Genomic DNA, 15,293 nt, shown 5'->3' with positions numbered 1-15,293 from the left:
AAAGTTAGGAAGAATGGCTGGAAGCATCACTTTGAAAGCTGTGGAGTTTGGTGAAAATGAGAATTACTACCTCCTGTAAGCAGAAGTTAGGGATGGAGGATGAGCCTCGCTGAAGGACACCCGGCTGGAGTGAGCGTTCTTTCTTCTGGAATCCAAAAGGAATCTGGGAACCCGGTGTCTTCTGGACACTCTCCATCACTGGGGGATAAGGTAGCGGTGGTGGTATTCCTGTCAGGAAGTGTCCTTGTTCCCAAATAGAGGTTCCCCCTACCCAACTGTCTTCCTTTCCCATGGCTGCCTGAGAATGTGAGGGCACTGGAGGAGAGAGAACTTGAATTCCCTGGCCCAGTCTTGTCTTGGGACATGGGATGGGCAGGGTGGGATGATGTGTGGAGAACTTGTGCCCAGAGCACATATATAATATATATATATGAATCACATATATAGTATGTTGTAGCAAATGTAACCTTAACTTTTCATCATCATACAGAAATCCATACTAGTCCAAAATGTTTTGGAGACTTGTTGTTGCTTCTCTAGTCTAAAAAGAGATACAGGGATAAAGGAATAGCTCAGTAGGACTGAGAAGTTTTATAATTGTTGCTTTATGCCATGTGGTCATCTTAAGATGGTGAACTCAGCCAGGCGGTGGTGGCGCACGCCTTTAATCCCAGCACTCGGGAGGCAGAGTCAGGCGGATCTCTGTGAGTTCGAGGCCAGCCTGGTCTACAGAGCGAGATCCAGGAAAGGCGCAAAGCTACACAGAGAAACCCTGTCTCGAAAAAACAAAACAAACAAACAAAACAAACAAACAAGATGGTGAACTCACAAGGCACATACTCTTTAACTGTAGTAAAGATGGCTGCAGTCATGTTGCTGCTTATATTTTGATGATGGAGGAGACCCAGATGGTTGCTATTTAAGACATATTTTCCTAAGTAGATCTATTTCTTAAATAAGAGTTGAATCCAAGTTACATACACAATATATTCTAAACCAGAGTTGAGTCACATATGCAGTATGTTGTGGCAAATTAAAATTCCTATGTGTAGGTTTTAACTACAAGCCATTTGCTGTAAGTTTTTAACCAAATTTTGTTACAGGTTTTACAGATTCTTTTAACCACACCCAGCGAATTTACAAATCTCAAGATAAAGACTGTTTACACAATAGTCTTAAGAGATTTCTGGAGAGCAAAGATGGAGATCCAAGATTCAAGAGTGGAAAGTTGTAGCGCCTTAGAGATAAGAGACTTTGGGCTCATTTGCTTGTGCGGTGGCAGAAGCTGTTACAATCTGCAAGAATTTGGAACTTGAATGTGCCGTCTCTGGCCATCGAGTTATACTAAGGCCTAGCCATTTTCAGTAAGACAGTGAAGTGAGGCATTAAGAAAATCTCTGGCCGGGCGGTGGTGGCGCACGCCTTTAATCCCAGCACTCGGGAGGCAGAGCCAGGCGGATCTCTGTGAGTTCGAGGCCAGCCTGGGCTACCAAGTGAGTTCCAGGAAAAGGCGCAAAGCTACTCAGAGAAACCCTGTCTCGAAAAACAAAAAAAAAAAAAAAAAAAGAAAGAAAGAAAATCTCTGACCCTCTCCCCACCCCACCCCCCTTCTCCCCTGCTCACCAACACCTGAGGCAGGTGGGAGAGCTGGCCCTGAGGTCAGAAGGGCAGGACAGCTGCCTCTACCCCCCACAAGCTGCAACACTCTGGAGAGCAGGCTTTGCACCCCTAGGCAACACAGTAAAGCCAATCCTGTTGGCGGAGGTGTGGGTGAACCAGCCTCAAAGTTGTGAGCGTGAGAGAACTGTCCCCATTACTCATCTGTCATGTGGCAGCATGGGCGGGAGAGACATGTGCCTCCTCCCCATCAAAGCCTGAGGCAGGTGGGAGAGTGGCCCTGAGGTCTAAGAGCAGGAGAGCTAGCCCTGCCCCTCATGTGCTGCGGCCTCCATGCCACGCCTGGGCAACACAGTAGAGCTGGCCTTGAAGATGTAGATGCAGGAGATCTGACCCTGAGGACATGAAAGCCAGAGAACTGTCCCTGACCCTTGCTCACTGATGCAAAGGTGAACTCGCTAAGGCAATGCAGAAGAGCTCACCCTAGTGGTGAGGACAAGGGAGAGCCCAGAACCAGGGCTATGGATTGGCCCACCCCAATATCCACCCCATCTGTGGTCTGCTGGGTCCAAAGCTGCAGGATTTCCACAACACAGGGCAACAGCAGGATAGCCAAGGAGAGTCCCAGTGAGGGCCCGGCATCGATAGTGTAGCAGAAACCAGAGGCCTGGAACCCGACCAGTGACTCTTTGATATGAACACTCGCAAGTAAAGATGTAAGGACTAAAGGGTTTATTGTGTGACTCACTATGACACACTACAGCCCCCCCCTTTTCTTTTTTCTCTTAAATTTTATCTGGGGGTAGAGGTGCGGATACACAGGGACGGGAAACGAATCGAGATGCATGATGTGAAAGACACAAAGAATAAATAAAATAATAAGATAAAAGAATAAATAAAAAGTTAAAAAAGGTACTTTAAACATTAAAAAAAAAGAAGAAAATTTCTGCATTCGAGAAAGGAATTGAGTCCAAAGAGAAAAGGAGGAATGGTCACAAACTGCCATAGGGAGAATTAAGCAGCTAAGAGACAGAGTAGCCATAAGGGACAAGGAGGAACAAGCCGGAACTCCACCCACGGGAGCCACCAGGGGATAGAGAAGCTATGCAGCTTAGCAGGCAGCTCCTAGGGGGAGCTTGTCATGGACAGGTCCAGAGTGCACGAAAAGAGATAGAGCAGGTAGCTCCATGGGGAAGTGGGCAAGGAGAAGACAGAAGACCCAAGAGCCTGTGGAGAAGCTGTGGAATTTAGTAGGCAGCTCCTCGGAAGACGTGAGGAAGTTCCAGGAAGGAGCAGAGGGGGTAAGTGCCATGGTAACAAGAATTTCAATCTTGTGCATCCTCAAGTGGACTGAGAGACTTGTCAGAGAGAAATGTCCCAAATCTCCAAAGACAGGCATCCCTTTCTATGTGATCGGGGTTTAGCAGGGCAAGAGGAAGCTTCCTGGCACACCAGTGTGGCTTTCATAGTAACAAAACAAAACAAAACAAAACAAAACAAAACAGGGACACTTACCCAGTAGAAAAGGAGAGACCCGTGGTTAGAGCAGGTAGAGGAGGAGACAGCTGGGGAGGAGCAAGTGTCTTAGAATTGCCTGTGTGGTGGGGATCGAAGGCGCATGGCAGGGAGATACCCATGTGATGGGTACCCTAAAAGGGGGTAGAAGAGAGATGCCCACCTGGTGGGCGGTCCAAAAGGGCATAGTAGACAGAGAGGCCACTTACTGAATAGGCGAGGAGAGGTGGATGGATAGTTAAGGTGGAGGGAAGACACGGTTGAAGAAGCAGACTCTAGAATCAAATCTGGTGGTGGCAAAACCCAGCAGAAGCAAATGATCTGTACGTACCTTAGGAGAGTCAGGTCAGCAGCTTGGTTCAGAGCGGCCGAGTTCCTTGGGGAGGCACTGAAGCCATTCCCATGGTTTTGGCACCAGATGAAGGAGAAAGAGAGAAAGGAAGGAAGGAAGGAAGGAAGGAAGGAAGGAAGGAAGGAAGGAAAGGGAAAGGAAAGGACATGACTGCTCCTAGATATGGCAGAGAAGAAAGTTTATTATCGATGAAAGTAGAGTGTAGCAGAGACAAGGACATCTGGGAGAGTCTAGAGTGGTCATGACTGAGCCATGTGGGGAGAGGGGGAGGGAGGGAGAGGGAGGAAGGGAGAGGGTGACAGGGGAACCATGTGCAGCAGCCTGGAGGTCAAAGGTACAAAGAGGGGCGGGTAACCAGAATGTCTGGATTATGTGCGAAAGAGCCTCTCAGGGAAAGGCAGCCGGGCCCCTGGACTGGAGAGTTCAGGGTGGAGGGTGGGGTATGCCAGCCATACTCTGTAACAGGTAGGGACTGAGGGATGCTGGGAGAATCTGGAAGTCAGGTCCGGTTTGATAGGTTTAACAGTCACCTCAGCCGTTTGTCCCTGGATTGAAACTTAACAATGTCCTGGTTTCATTTCTGTTCCTGTGATAAAATACCTTGACAAAAACAACACGGAGGAAGAAGGGTTTGCATGGCTTAAAAACTGCGTCATTTCAGGAAAACCAAGGCAGGAACTCAATCCCATCACAGTCAAGTGCAAAGAGAGAGTAAACACATCTTTGCTTTCAGCTAGCAGGCTTCTCTTTTATTCTGTTCGGAACCCACCCCTCCACCCCCACTAAGGAATGATATCATACACAATGGTTACGTCTCCTTACATCAATTCATTATCAAGATGTCCTCCACAGACATTCCCAAGGGCCAGCCTGATCTAGTCAATTCCTCATTGAGACCCACTTCCAGATGATTCTGCATTGCGTCAGGTTGACAGTTCAAATTAACCAGCACAACGAGGACATATTCTTGAGCGGGTAGGGATCTTGATTCACGGCTTAGTGAGTGACTGTAAATGCTCCCCAGTTTCTCAGCCATGGGTGAGAACCTCAGGGATCTACCCACAGCTTTCTCCTGGTCAAAGTGACTCTGAAGACATTTGGGTCACGCAGCTGGAACTTATTTCTAGGGATATAACATAGTGACAGTTCGTGGCAAGCAGATCATTTTGTAGCTGTGCTCTATTCAAAGAGTATTAAGTCAGTTCATGGGCACCTAGAGGCAATGCCAGTTAAGGCGCGTTCCTTCCGTCTGTGTCAGCCTGGGAAACTTTGTCCCAGTAAGCCACAGGTTGTGTGGACCAGAGAAATGCAGGGCAGAACACCTGGTTCATCCTCGGTACAGGCAACACATACAGACGTCAAAAGCACTTTGTAGTTGGAATAGGAAGATCAGAAATTCAAGGTCACTTATGTAGTCAGTTGGAGGTTAGCCTGGGCTATATGAGACCCTGTCAAAAACAAAACATGAGCCGGGCGGTGGTGGCGCATGCCTTTAATCCCAGCACTCGGGAGGCAGAGCCAGGCGGATCTCTGTGAGTTCGAGGCCAGCCTGGGCTACCAAGTGAGTTCCAGGAGAGGCGCAAAGCTACACAGAGAAACCCTGTCTCAAAAAAAAAAAAAAACCAACCAAACAAACAAACAAACAAAAAAAACAAAAACAAAACAAAAAAAATAAAAAAACGAAACAAAACACGAGGTGGAGAGATGGCTCAGCAGTCGAGAGTGTGTACTACTTTTGCAGAGGACCTAAGTTCAGTTTCTAGTACCCACATCAGGTGGCTCACAAATGCCTGCAACTCTCTAGCTCCAAATGATCTGATGTCATGCTACCTGAATTATAGTGCACGTACTCGAATAGAGGTACACACACACACACACACACACACACACACACACACATACACACACACACACACACACACACACACACACACACACACACACAATTTCTCAAAAAGCAAAGATAAGAAATGAGCAGCCATTGTAACAATGAGAAAATGGGGCTGTAACACTTCTGGTTTCCAGGGGAGCATTCCAGGTTTGGTTTGCTTTTGCTTTTGACAAGGTCTCACCCACCGGAGGTATGGCGTTCAGGGGAGAGGCAGCCAGAGTGGGTACTCCTCTTTGATCATGTGGGACCAAGGAATTGAACTCAGCCATCAGGCTTATGTGGTGATATATTGTGTACCCCAATAAGCTTACCTGGGGATCAGAGGACAGAGCCAGCTACTAAATTAGACACAGAGGTCAGACAGTGGTGGCACACACCTTTAATCCTAGGAAGTAATATGGCAGGACACAGAAAGGTATGTAAGGCGTGAGGAAACAGGAACTCGCTCTCTTGAGGTTGAGGATTTCCTAGAGGTAAGCTGGTGGCTGGCTGTTCTGCTTCTCTGATCTTTCAGATTTCACCCTGTCTCTGGGTTTTTTATTTTTATTTTTATTTTATTTATTTATTTATTTATTTATTTATGTCGGAGCTGAGGACCGAACCCAGGGCCTTGCACTTGCTAGGCAAGCTCTCTACCACTGAGCTAAACCCCAACCCCAGGGTTTTTTATTTTTTGAGATTAGTGTTACAGACTTAGTAGCAGGTGCCTTCATCAGCCGAATCATCTCACCAACCCTTAAATGTTATCGAAAACAAATGTGAGGAGATGCTGTTAGAATATTCTAAAATACCAATTTGGAAATAAGCTATCAGAGCAGTCCTAGGGGACTGCAGATAGATGTGGAGTTACAAGTGACAGGCAGCATAATTGCATCTACGTCTAACCCATACCTCTTCGGATCCTTTCCTGGTCCATTCCTTTTCCTTCCTGACTTAAGTTTGTATTCTGAGCCGGAGGCGGGCACTTGTCCCTCTTCTTTCCCAACCTAGGTCAGGCTCTCAGACTCATGCATGACTCCAAGTTCAGGATACCAGTATAAAAGATGAGCAGACAGTTCAAAGTGACCTTGACAGTTTGGATTGCCACACTGAAGGCTGCTGGAATAAATGTGAAGCTTCCCCTTCCAGTTAGACAACCGAGTGCCCTGAGTGGCCCTCTGGCAGCGAGACATGCTGCCTGTCTTGATGTAGTGTTTGTCAGAGCCTATCATGGAGGTGGACGGGAGGCTTTGTGAGATGGATATGAGCCTTCAGGGGGCACAGCAGAATTCTAGACCTTGACTGTCTCCCAAAAGGCCCAGGTGTTGAAGGCTTGGTTCCAGCCTGTGGCACTGCTGGGAGCAGCAGATCCTTTAGGAGGTGGGGCTTGCTGGGAGGAAGCAAAGTCATTGGGAAGTGTGCCTGTGAAGGGGGTGCTGAGATCCTGGTCACTGTTCTCTATTTGCTGCCCAGCGGCCAGAAGGTGGGTGACTGCCTCTGCCAGGCACTCCTGTCATGAGTTAGCATCTTGACACAGGCCTAAAAGCAAGGGGCCAACCGGCCATGGACAAGAACTCCGAAGCCATGAGTTAAAACTTGTCCTCTTTGTAAGCCTTTCTTCTTTTAAAATGGATTATCTGGGGCATTTTAAAATTACGTGTGTGTGTGTGTGTGTGTGTGTGCGTCTGTGTGTGTGTGTGTGTGTGTACATATGTGTTCGAGCATACCATTATGTGCATATGGAGGTCAGAGGACAGCTTGCAGGAATTCTTTCCTTCTACTTTGTGAGTCCTGAAGATTGAACTCATGTTATCAGGCTTGGCGGCAAACACTTTTATCCACTGAGCCCATGTCTGCAGCTTATTATTATTATTATTATTATTATTATTATTATTAATACTATGCTGGGGGTTGAACCCAGGACCTTGCCTGTGCTGAGCATGCTACAGCCGAACTGCAGTAGCCCACGCCAAATGCATACATGGAGAGTAGCTCTACTGTGAGGTCTTGATTAACCCTCCCTCCCGAAGGCCCCACCTCCAAACACACAGTCTAGTTGTTTCCACTGTCTTAATACTTCACATGGGAACTACAGCTCACACATTAAACTGCACCAAAACCGTAGCAGGGCACGTGGAAAGGGCCCATTACTGGCAGATGGGAGACCTGGGTTCCAGTTCTGGCTCAGAATATGGCCTTTATCATTTTGAATTTTAGACTTCCACTTTTCAAAATGAAGTTCTCATTCTAAATGTCTCTTCTAGATGAAATTAGTTCTTGAGCAGACAATTTTAACGGTGGACCAACGTAAATCTGTTTTCTTTCTCCTTTTTGTTGTTAAGGCTGGCTTCAAACTCTCCACCCCTCGTCTCTGTCTCCCGAGTGCTGAGATTTCAGGTGCACCATCCAGCCAGGCTAGATCTCTTCCCTTTATGGCTTACCTAGTTTGTAGTAATGTGTTATTTGCAACAAATTATGAGCAAAGGCATCTCCCTCTTTTAAAAAAATGATTTTGTTTTTACTTTTTAAATTATGTGAATGTGTATAGCCCAGGCTGGCCTCGAACTCACGATCTTCCTGCCTTTGCCTTCTTCAGCAAATCCTACTGGCCTGCGCCACCACAACCGGTGTGAATGTGTGTTTGTGCATGTGAAAGTGGGTGACCTCTGAGGCCAGAGGCGGCAGATGCCCTGGAGCTGGTGTTATGGGTGGTACTGAGCACCGGCATGAATGCCGGGACCTAACTTGGCTCCTATGCAAGAGCAGTATTTGCTCTTAACTGCTGAGCCATCTGTCCGGCCCCAGCACTTCTCCTTGACTTCATTCTCCCCGTCTCTCCACTTGCAGTCTCGTTAACTTTGTGTGCCACACCTGCTTCAAGAGGCAGGAGAAACTCCACCGCTGCGGGCAGTGCAAGTTCGCCCATTACTGCGACCGCACGTGCCAGAAGGATGCTTGGCTGAACCACAAGAACGAGTGTTCCGCCATCAAGAGATACGGGAAGGTGCCCAACGAGAACATCAGGTCAGAGCTGGTCCCCATGGCAGGGCGTGGGACTTCCAAATGTCAGGCTGGGACGACGGAGGTGACAACATTCCCAGCCCTCAGGATGCCAGGCTGAGTGTGTATGTCTCAGGGCCTTTATCCCACTGTCTCCTTTAGGTCTCAGAGGGACATTGGGTGTCTATAGCAGTGATTCCAAATTGTAGCTCCTAGAGAGGCCCACAGGCCCCGCATAGCTCCTCAATAATTAATTTAAAAAACTGATCTTCCAAACTTTGAAATTTAGACAATTACATGTTGTGAAAAATCAGGGTTTCTGATTTCTGGAGAACAAGAATAAAAATGAAGCTCTGATGAGACGCATTTCAGCTTAACAGCATGAGTCTCTTTTAAGATGTGATATTCTAATGCACTGAGCTCACCATACAGTGGTCCTTCCTGCAGCCCAGGCACCCGAGGTGATGATGCAGACCTCCACAAGGGGCCATTGCTAGGAACCTCAGGACCTAGCACGAGAGTTCCAGCTGAGAGCTCCCAAGTGCTGGTAGCTCTTCTGGAAGGTGTTGGTGCTGGGATATGGGCGGGCGTATAGAAGACAGAATGACCAAGGAGCAAAGGGGGTGAGGGTACTGATAATTAAAAGCATTTGCAGGGCATACAGGGTATGACAATCAAGAATGGAGTCATCTCCTGGGAACTTTTAGGAATCTACAGGATGAAATTCCGTCAGCCTCGCCAGCCTCCTTGTTCTATCTACTGGAGTCATATTCTTCAAGACCCTGAATAACTTCATCTCCTAACCGCTTTCCTCTGCACAGCTCCCACGGATCACATCTGTTACTGACTTGACATCTGTCCCCCATTGTTCTCTCTTCTTGGGACCATATCCCCGGGATTTAGAAGCTACTGACCTTCCCCAAACCCTGTCCTGAACATTATTCTCTCTTATGCTCTGTGTAGAAACCTTTTGATTCCCAGGTACCTGGAGAACCTAGAAGGGTACATTTCTAAGACTAATATTACCCAACAGAAAGAAATAGGGCCCACACTGTGCCAGGCAAGAGGAGAAATCTCTCCCTGCTGGAGCATGTCTGCCTGGACCACCAACCCCCAGTCAGCAGGTGACAGTGTGACGCTAAGGGTCTAACAGTCAACAAAGAAGCCCTTGGGAGTGAGGTACACCCCTCGGTGTTTGACTCAAAGGTTGTAAGAGTCCCCTCCTGTCCTATTTTGCCTTGCCTCCCTCAGGGTTTAGGCCCAAGACCCAGGATGCTGCATGTCTCTGTGTCCTAGACCCCACGTGACTTGGCTCCTGCCAGTCCAGTTACTGCTCAGATGTATTTCCTGGTTCACACAGCCCTGATGACCGTAGCTTCCTCTCCCCAGTTTCTCCGTCACGTCACTCTTTTACTTTCTGCATAGCCCTGAGCATGACTTGCAAATGCTCTTGTTTTAGTGAAATCTCACACAAAGCAAGATGCATCTTGATAGAAAGAAGTCCATCCCGGACACTGTGCCTGGTATGCAGTAGGCACTGGTGCCTGCTGAATGAGTGAGTGAGTGAATGAATGAATGAATGACGAGTGTGTCTCGGTCTCTCGAATGCTGTCCTCCCCTCTCTTCCCAGGCTGGCAGCCCGCATCATGTGGCGGGTGGAGAGAGAGGGCACCGGACTCACAGAGGGCTGCCTGGTGTCGGTGGATGACTTGCAGAACCACGTGGAGCACTTTGGGGAAGAGGAGCAGAAGGAACTTCGGGTGGACGTGGACACATTCTTGCAGTACTGGCCCCCACAGAGCCAGCAGTTCAGCATGCAGTACATCTCACACATCTTTGGCGTGGTATGGCCTTGAGTCCCCTCCAGGTCCCCTGCTCTGTCCTCTGTGTCTGTCTCCTCCCACCTTCCCTTCTTCCCCTTTGGGAATATAGTTTCTCAGATGGAAGGAACTCCCAGCTGCCCTGGACAGTGGCTTCTGTTTCCATGACAACGGCCGTTAGCCCAGGCAGCCAGAGACATGAAGTCTGCCCTCTTGCTTCTCAGGTATAGTAGGAATACCTACTGCCTCTTCTGGTTCTGAACCCAGAGGCAGACTCCTAAATATCACATTAAAATAAACCTAGAATCTTCCAGTATGATTTCTTATAAGAGAGGGGCCACAGTGACACCGGGTGGTATCCAACTAAGAAGCTTCCAGAAGCAATCTGGCCAGGTTGAGGAGAGAAGGCCAAAAGTCTGGAAGAGAAAGAAACTTAAAATGATGCCGTTTTATCCCACCATATTTTTTCTTTCCTCATTTTTCTATCTGTCTGTCTGTCTGTCCCATCCATCCATCCATCCATCCATCCATCCATCCATCCATCCATCCATCCATCCATCTATCTATCTATCTATCTATCTATCTATCTATCTATCTATCTACCTATCTATCTATCTCTATCTATTTATGTGTCTGTCTGTCTGTCCGTCTGTCTGTCTATCTGTCTATCTATCTGTCCGTCCATCCATCCATCCGTCCGTCCGTCCGTCCGTCCGTCTGTCTGTCTGTCTATCTGTCTATCTGTCTGTCTATCTATCTATGTGTCTTGCCATGTAGCCCAGGTTGACATCTGAATTCCCAAACCTCTTGTATTCACCTCCTGAGTGCTGGGGTACAGGTGTGTGCCACCTCTCTTAGCTCAGAGTATTTGCTCTTATTTGCTTTGGACACACACACACACACACACACACACACACACACACACATACTCACACTCACACACACACACCACAGAGCATGGAGAGGTAAACCAAATGATGGATATTGAAAAGGACTCCTGAGACTAGACATGAATTGAGGAGCCGACCTTCCTATCTGTGGCCTTATTCAGCCAGAACTCTTGGAAGTGTCAAAGTGGTAGTGCTTTGGTAAACGTGGGACTCCCCTCATGGCACTCATCTCGTGGATCATTTGAAGTCATAGAAAACAGGAAAGTGTTTACAGACTCTGGTTTACATCTTCAGGATGAGAATGGGCTCTCTCTAAAAAATTTAATCAATTTTATTATTTAGCCATTTCATACATGCATATAATATATTCTGATTATTCCCGCCCCACCCCTATTACTTCCCTCCTATCTGGGTTACCATCCCTTCCCCCATCCTTACCAGTTCCTTTCCCAGATTCACAACTTTTGGCTCGGTTTTGGGACTCCTTTATTTCAAGCAGAGGGCCCTCTATTTTTCCAACTCTTTCAACACGTAGGGTGATATTCTGTGCTAGATATGCGTCTGTTGACTGACTCTTCTCCTGTCCTCTGGCTAGATCAACTGCAACGGTTTCACTCTCAGTGACCAGCGAGGCCTCCAGGCAGTGGGCGTGGGCATCTTCCCCAACCTGGGCCTGGTGAACCACGACTGCTGGCCCAACTGCACTGTCATATTCAACAACGGCAAGTGAGTGCCCCTTTGTCCCTTTGTGCAGTGGGGATCGGACACAGTTTTCCGCTTGACTTCAACCCAAGTCAGACTTCCGGACTCGACCTACCATAGATATCCAATGTTCAGCGACTCAGGGTCTCGGTTCAGACTAACTGTGAGGAGAGGAAGGCCCTGGGGTGGATGTCGAAGGCTTCTACCTGGTCAATTCTTTGAGGCTGCCTGGATGTGCTGGATCCTATGCTAGCTAAGGTCTCACAAGAAATTAGAAAGCATGTTCACATAGTTTACTCAAACAGAATTTAAGGAAAGGACGATTTACCGGTGTGTGGGCAGGATTTAGGAAGGATCAGGGACAGGGCTCCTTGCTGAGCACACACAATCTTGCCTAGACTTAGCAGACCGACGGAGAAAGCTCTTGCTGCAGCCGGTGAACGTCTGAGCCATGGTACGTTTCCTTTGGCTGAAGTGTGCGGTACAACTGTGCCTGCACAGAAGCTAGTCACTGCTGGGCTTACGGGATAACAGCTCCAACCGTGTTCTCCTCCCCTTGGCTAACCTCACCCAGAAGCCAAAGAGCAAGGAACCTGGGTGATGCAGTCCAGCCCTTTGCCCCCAGAAAGGCACAGATCAAAGACACGTGGGCAAACACTTGGGTCTTGGGAGTGGGGCACAAGAGGAAAGGGATCAATAAATAACCTGTGGCCTGATTGTGCATGGCTCAGGCTGGGGAGATCTGGAGGGTGGAGCCTGAACAGCATGCATTGCCTTTACTCATTAAGAAGGTGTCATAACCATGCAAGTTAACTCTGAGCCATCAGTCAGTAGCTTCCCCCGAAAAACTTCCTCAAAGCCAGGGACAGTGACTTCTGGGTCTCAGCTGAGAATCAGGTTAAAGTGGCAACATAGCCAGGACTGTGATTTCTTATTTCCTTCCTGTTTCTGACCTTAGCATCTAAAGCTGTTGAGAACGATGACAAAGATCGGGAAAGCTTATTTTGGATTCTGAGAATAATGTTTTCTAGCAGGATGTGTTTCTCTAAGCCTCCAGCACAGTTGACCTAGACCTCATGGAGTCTTTCTGAGAGGGTGTGTTGCTCAGGTTTAGCCGGGTTAGCAGAGTGAATGGTACTTGGCCATGCACAACTTCGGAATGGCTCTTCTCTAAGTGCCCGTTAACCGGGGTCCCTCTTGTCACTGTGTAATGATCTGGGAGCCTAGGACCCCTACTGCAGGGCATCTCTGGTGTCTGCTGTAGCTTCTTTCCATCTACTAATTGTGAGTGGCCATGTGTTCCCTGGGTTTGTTTGGCTTTTGTGCAAGAGAAGAGATCATTACAGTCATTGCCTGTCTGCCTACCACACTGGAAATAACCCTGGACGTAGTATTAGTGGACTGGTTTTAACCACAATATGCAAGCTCTACATATGCAATTCAGAGCTCTCCCCAAGAAAGTCATCCAGAGAGGCCACGCCCATCCATCATGCTTGTCAGTGGGACAGTAACAACATCCCTATATTTTTTAGCAGTCTGTTCTCAAATGTGTCGTCTTGTGACAGCCACATTACGGGATTCTGAGTGGAACACTGAGGCCATGGGAAAGGAAGTCAGTTGTTCAGTAGTGGATCCCTCTGTCACCGCATTTTGTAACGCCTTCCACCGTACCAGTGTGCTTTCCACCATACCAGGTGGCATCCTGGCAGGGGAGGGAGGAAGTTGGTTGTGACCATCAACACTCTGATTGCATCAGCCCAGAATGCTGTGCGCTCTTCTGGCTGTGGCAGAGCAGCCGACGGTATTGATTTCCTGTGGGTGTCTATTTTGTCTTTCAGTCATGAGGCAGTGAAATCCATGTTTCACACGCAGATGAGGTGGGTCAGTCCTCTCACACATCCCTGTTTCTCTGACCCATCTCCCTCACGTGCCTGGCTTCCCGGGACCAGCCCCTCCTGACTCCTTGGCTGCTGTCATGATGTCTGTGCTCTGCACTGCAGTGTCTTGGCTTCACCAAATGGCAACTTTTCACGCACTTGAACTCACAGCTTCCTCCTCACGCACCTACCACTTGCCTTGTCTTGGTTTTGTTTTGTTTCCTTTCTCCTGCCACCTCCCACCCCGCCTTTCACTCCTGACTTCTTTATTTTTACCTCAAAGTTTGAACCTTCCTAGTTTCTAGTTCGTCATTTCAGCCCCAGACTCCATTGTCTCCCTTGAACTCTGCTGACCGTGAAACAAGAATGCTTAATACTAACCCACCAAAGAACTGTGTGATTGTCTGTCGACCCAGCTTTTCATCCAAGCCAATAACACCCAGAGCTGTGATAGTTTGGTAAATATATATTCGCAGTATACTTTTTACTGATCAAAACTATGAACATGTGGCTTAGGTAACATTTTACTTTGAACCACTTTTTTTTTTTCTTTAAAAGAAGCAAGAGATAGTTTATTCTGGAACCATTTTGAGTGTTCACAGCCCGGGAATATAGATTTTAGGTTACCCCAAATTCCATGTTCCAATATGGTAGAAGTTTCATGAAGCTTTTGTTTTTATTTTCTTATATAGTTTCGCAGAATAAAGAAAGTCACAGACCAAGGCAAGTTTAAAATACATTGGTGTGTACAGGAGAGAGGCAGGTACGGTAAGGTGGGGGAAGCTTTTCTACAGTCCCAAGATGCTATCTGATAACATTCTTAGCTTTGGGGCTCATAGAAGATAATAGTCTGCTTAGTTTATTTATTAACTTAAATAAATTCTAAAGGGTTTCTGTCTATAAGTCACAGGACGTTAGTTCTGACACAGAGGTGGTCAAGGAATGGCTGTTCTGGAGAGCTAGAACTAGCCTAGATAAGGTAATTAACCTCTGGACCTGCCACATTCCAGCCGCTCCACAACCCGGAACTCTACCCATCCAGTCAGACTCTGCAGGCTCTGCTTCTTTACAGGAGTCTTCATTCACGGTTCCCCTTTCTGGACAAGCACCACATTTTGGACATATGGGGGCACATATTATTTATTAAATATTATAAGGTCCCTCATAGATAGGAAGGCTCATTCCTAGGATCTGATCTAGATGAGGCTGAGTAGTGGGCAGGGGAGCAGGCATCAGGAGAGAGGAACAGCTGGGAAAGGACATTAAGAAAGAACATTAAGAAAGAAGAATCATGTCAAAACTATTACCCAGCATGGTCTGGATCTGAATTTTTTTTTATACTTTCTGTCTGACATAACACTTGCATGTAACACAGACTGACAATATCTAAAATTAAATAATCAAGAATACAGTTTGGCCTAATAAGGTGAAGGTAACACGAAACAAACATTTCTAAAATAACCAAAATTTACATATTTTAATGAGTTTGACTATGTATTTCCCCCTGTATTTACAGTTGTTTGTACTCTATGAACTATCTTATTTACATTTAAATGGTTTGAAATCGGACTTTAGAAGGAGTCATTGTAGGATTGTCTCCCTTTTTGTTAGTAAAAAGTAAATATTGTTTAATTATTTTTTAATCCTGGC

General features: G+C 47.2%; 1 protein-coding gene across 1 annotated transcript in view; it reads left to right on the top strand.

The window, feature by feature from the left end:
• Smyd1 (SET and MYND domain containing 1) overlaps nucleotides 1-15,293 on the top strand; it is a 50,920-nt gene that overhangs the window by 10,356 nt on the left and 25,271 nt on the right. Inside the window, exons 2-4 of the mRNA XM_059256709.1 lie at nucleotides 8,202-8,378; nucleotides 9,985-10,198; nucleotides 11,660-11,790. Coding sequence (XP_059112692.1) covers nucleotides 8,202-8,378; nucleotides 9,985-10,198; nucleotides 11,660-11,790 — 522 coding nt within the window. The remainder of the gene's footprint in view (nucleotides 1-8,201; nucleotides 8,379-9,984; nucleotides 10,199-11,659; nucleotides 11,791-15,293) is intronic.

This window comes from Peromyscus eremicus, chromosome 3, assembly GCF_949786415.1.
Source record: "Peromyscus eremicus chromosome 3, PerEre_H2_v1, whole genome shotgun sequence".
Classification (NCBI taxonomy): domain Eukaryota; kingdom Metazoa; phylum Chordata; class Mammalia; order Rodentia; family Cricetidae; genus Peromyscus; species Peromyscus eremicus.
Note: the sequence above shows the minus strand (reverse complement) of the source record. Positions and strands in the feature narration are given on the sequence as shown.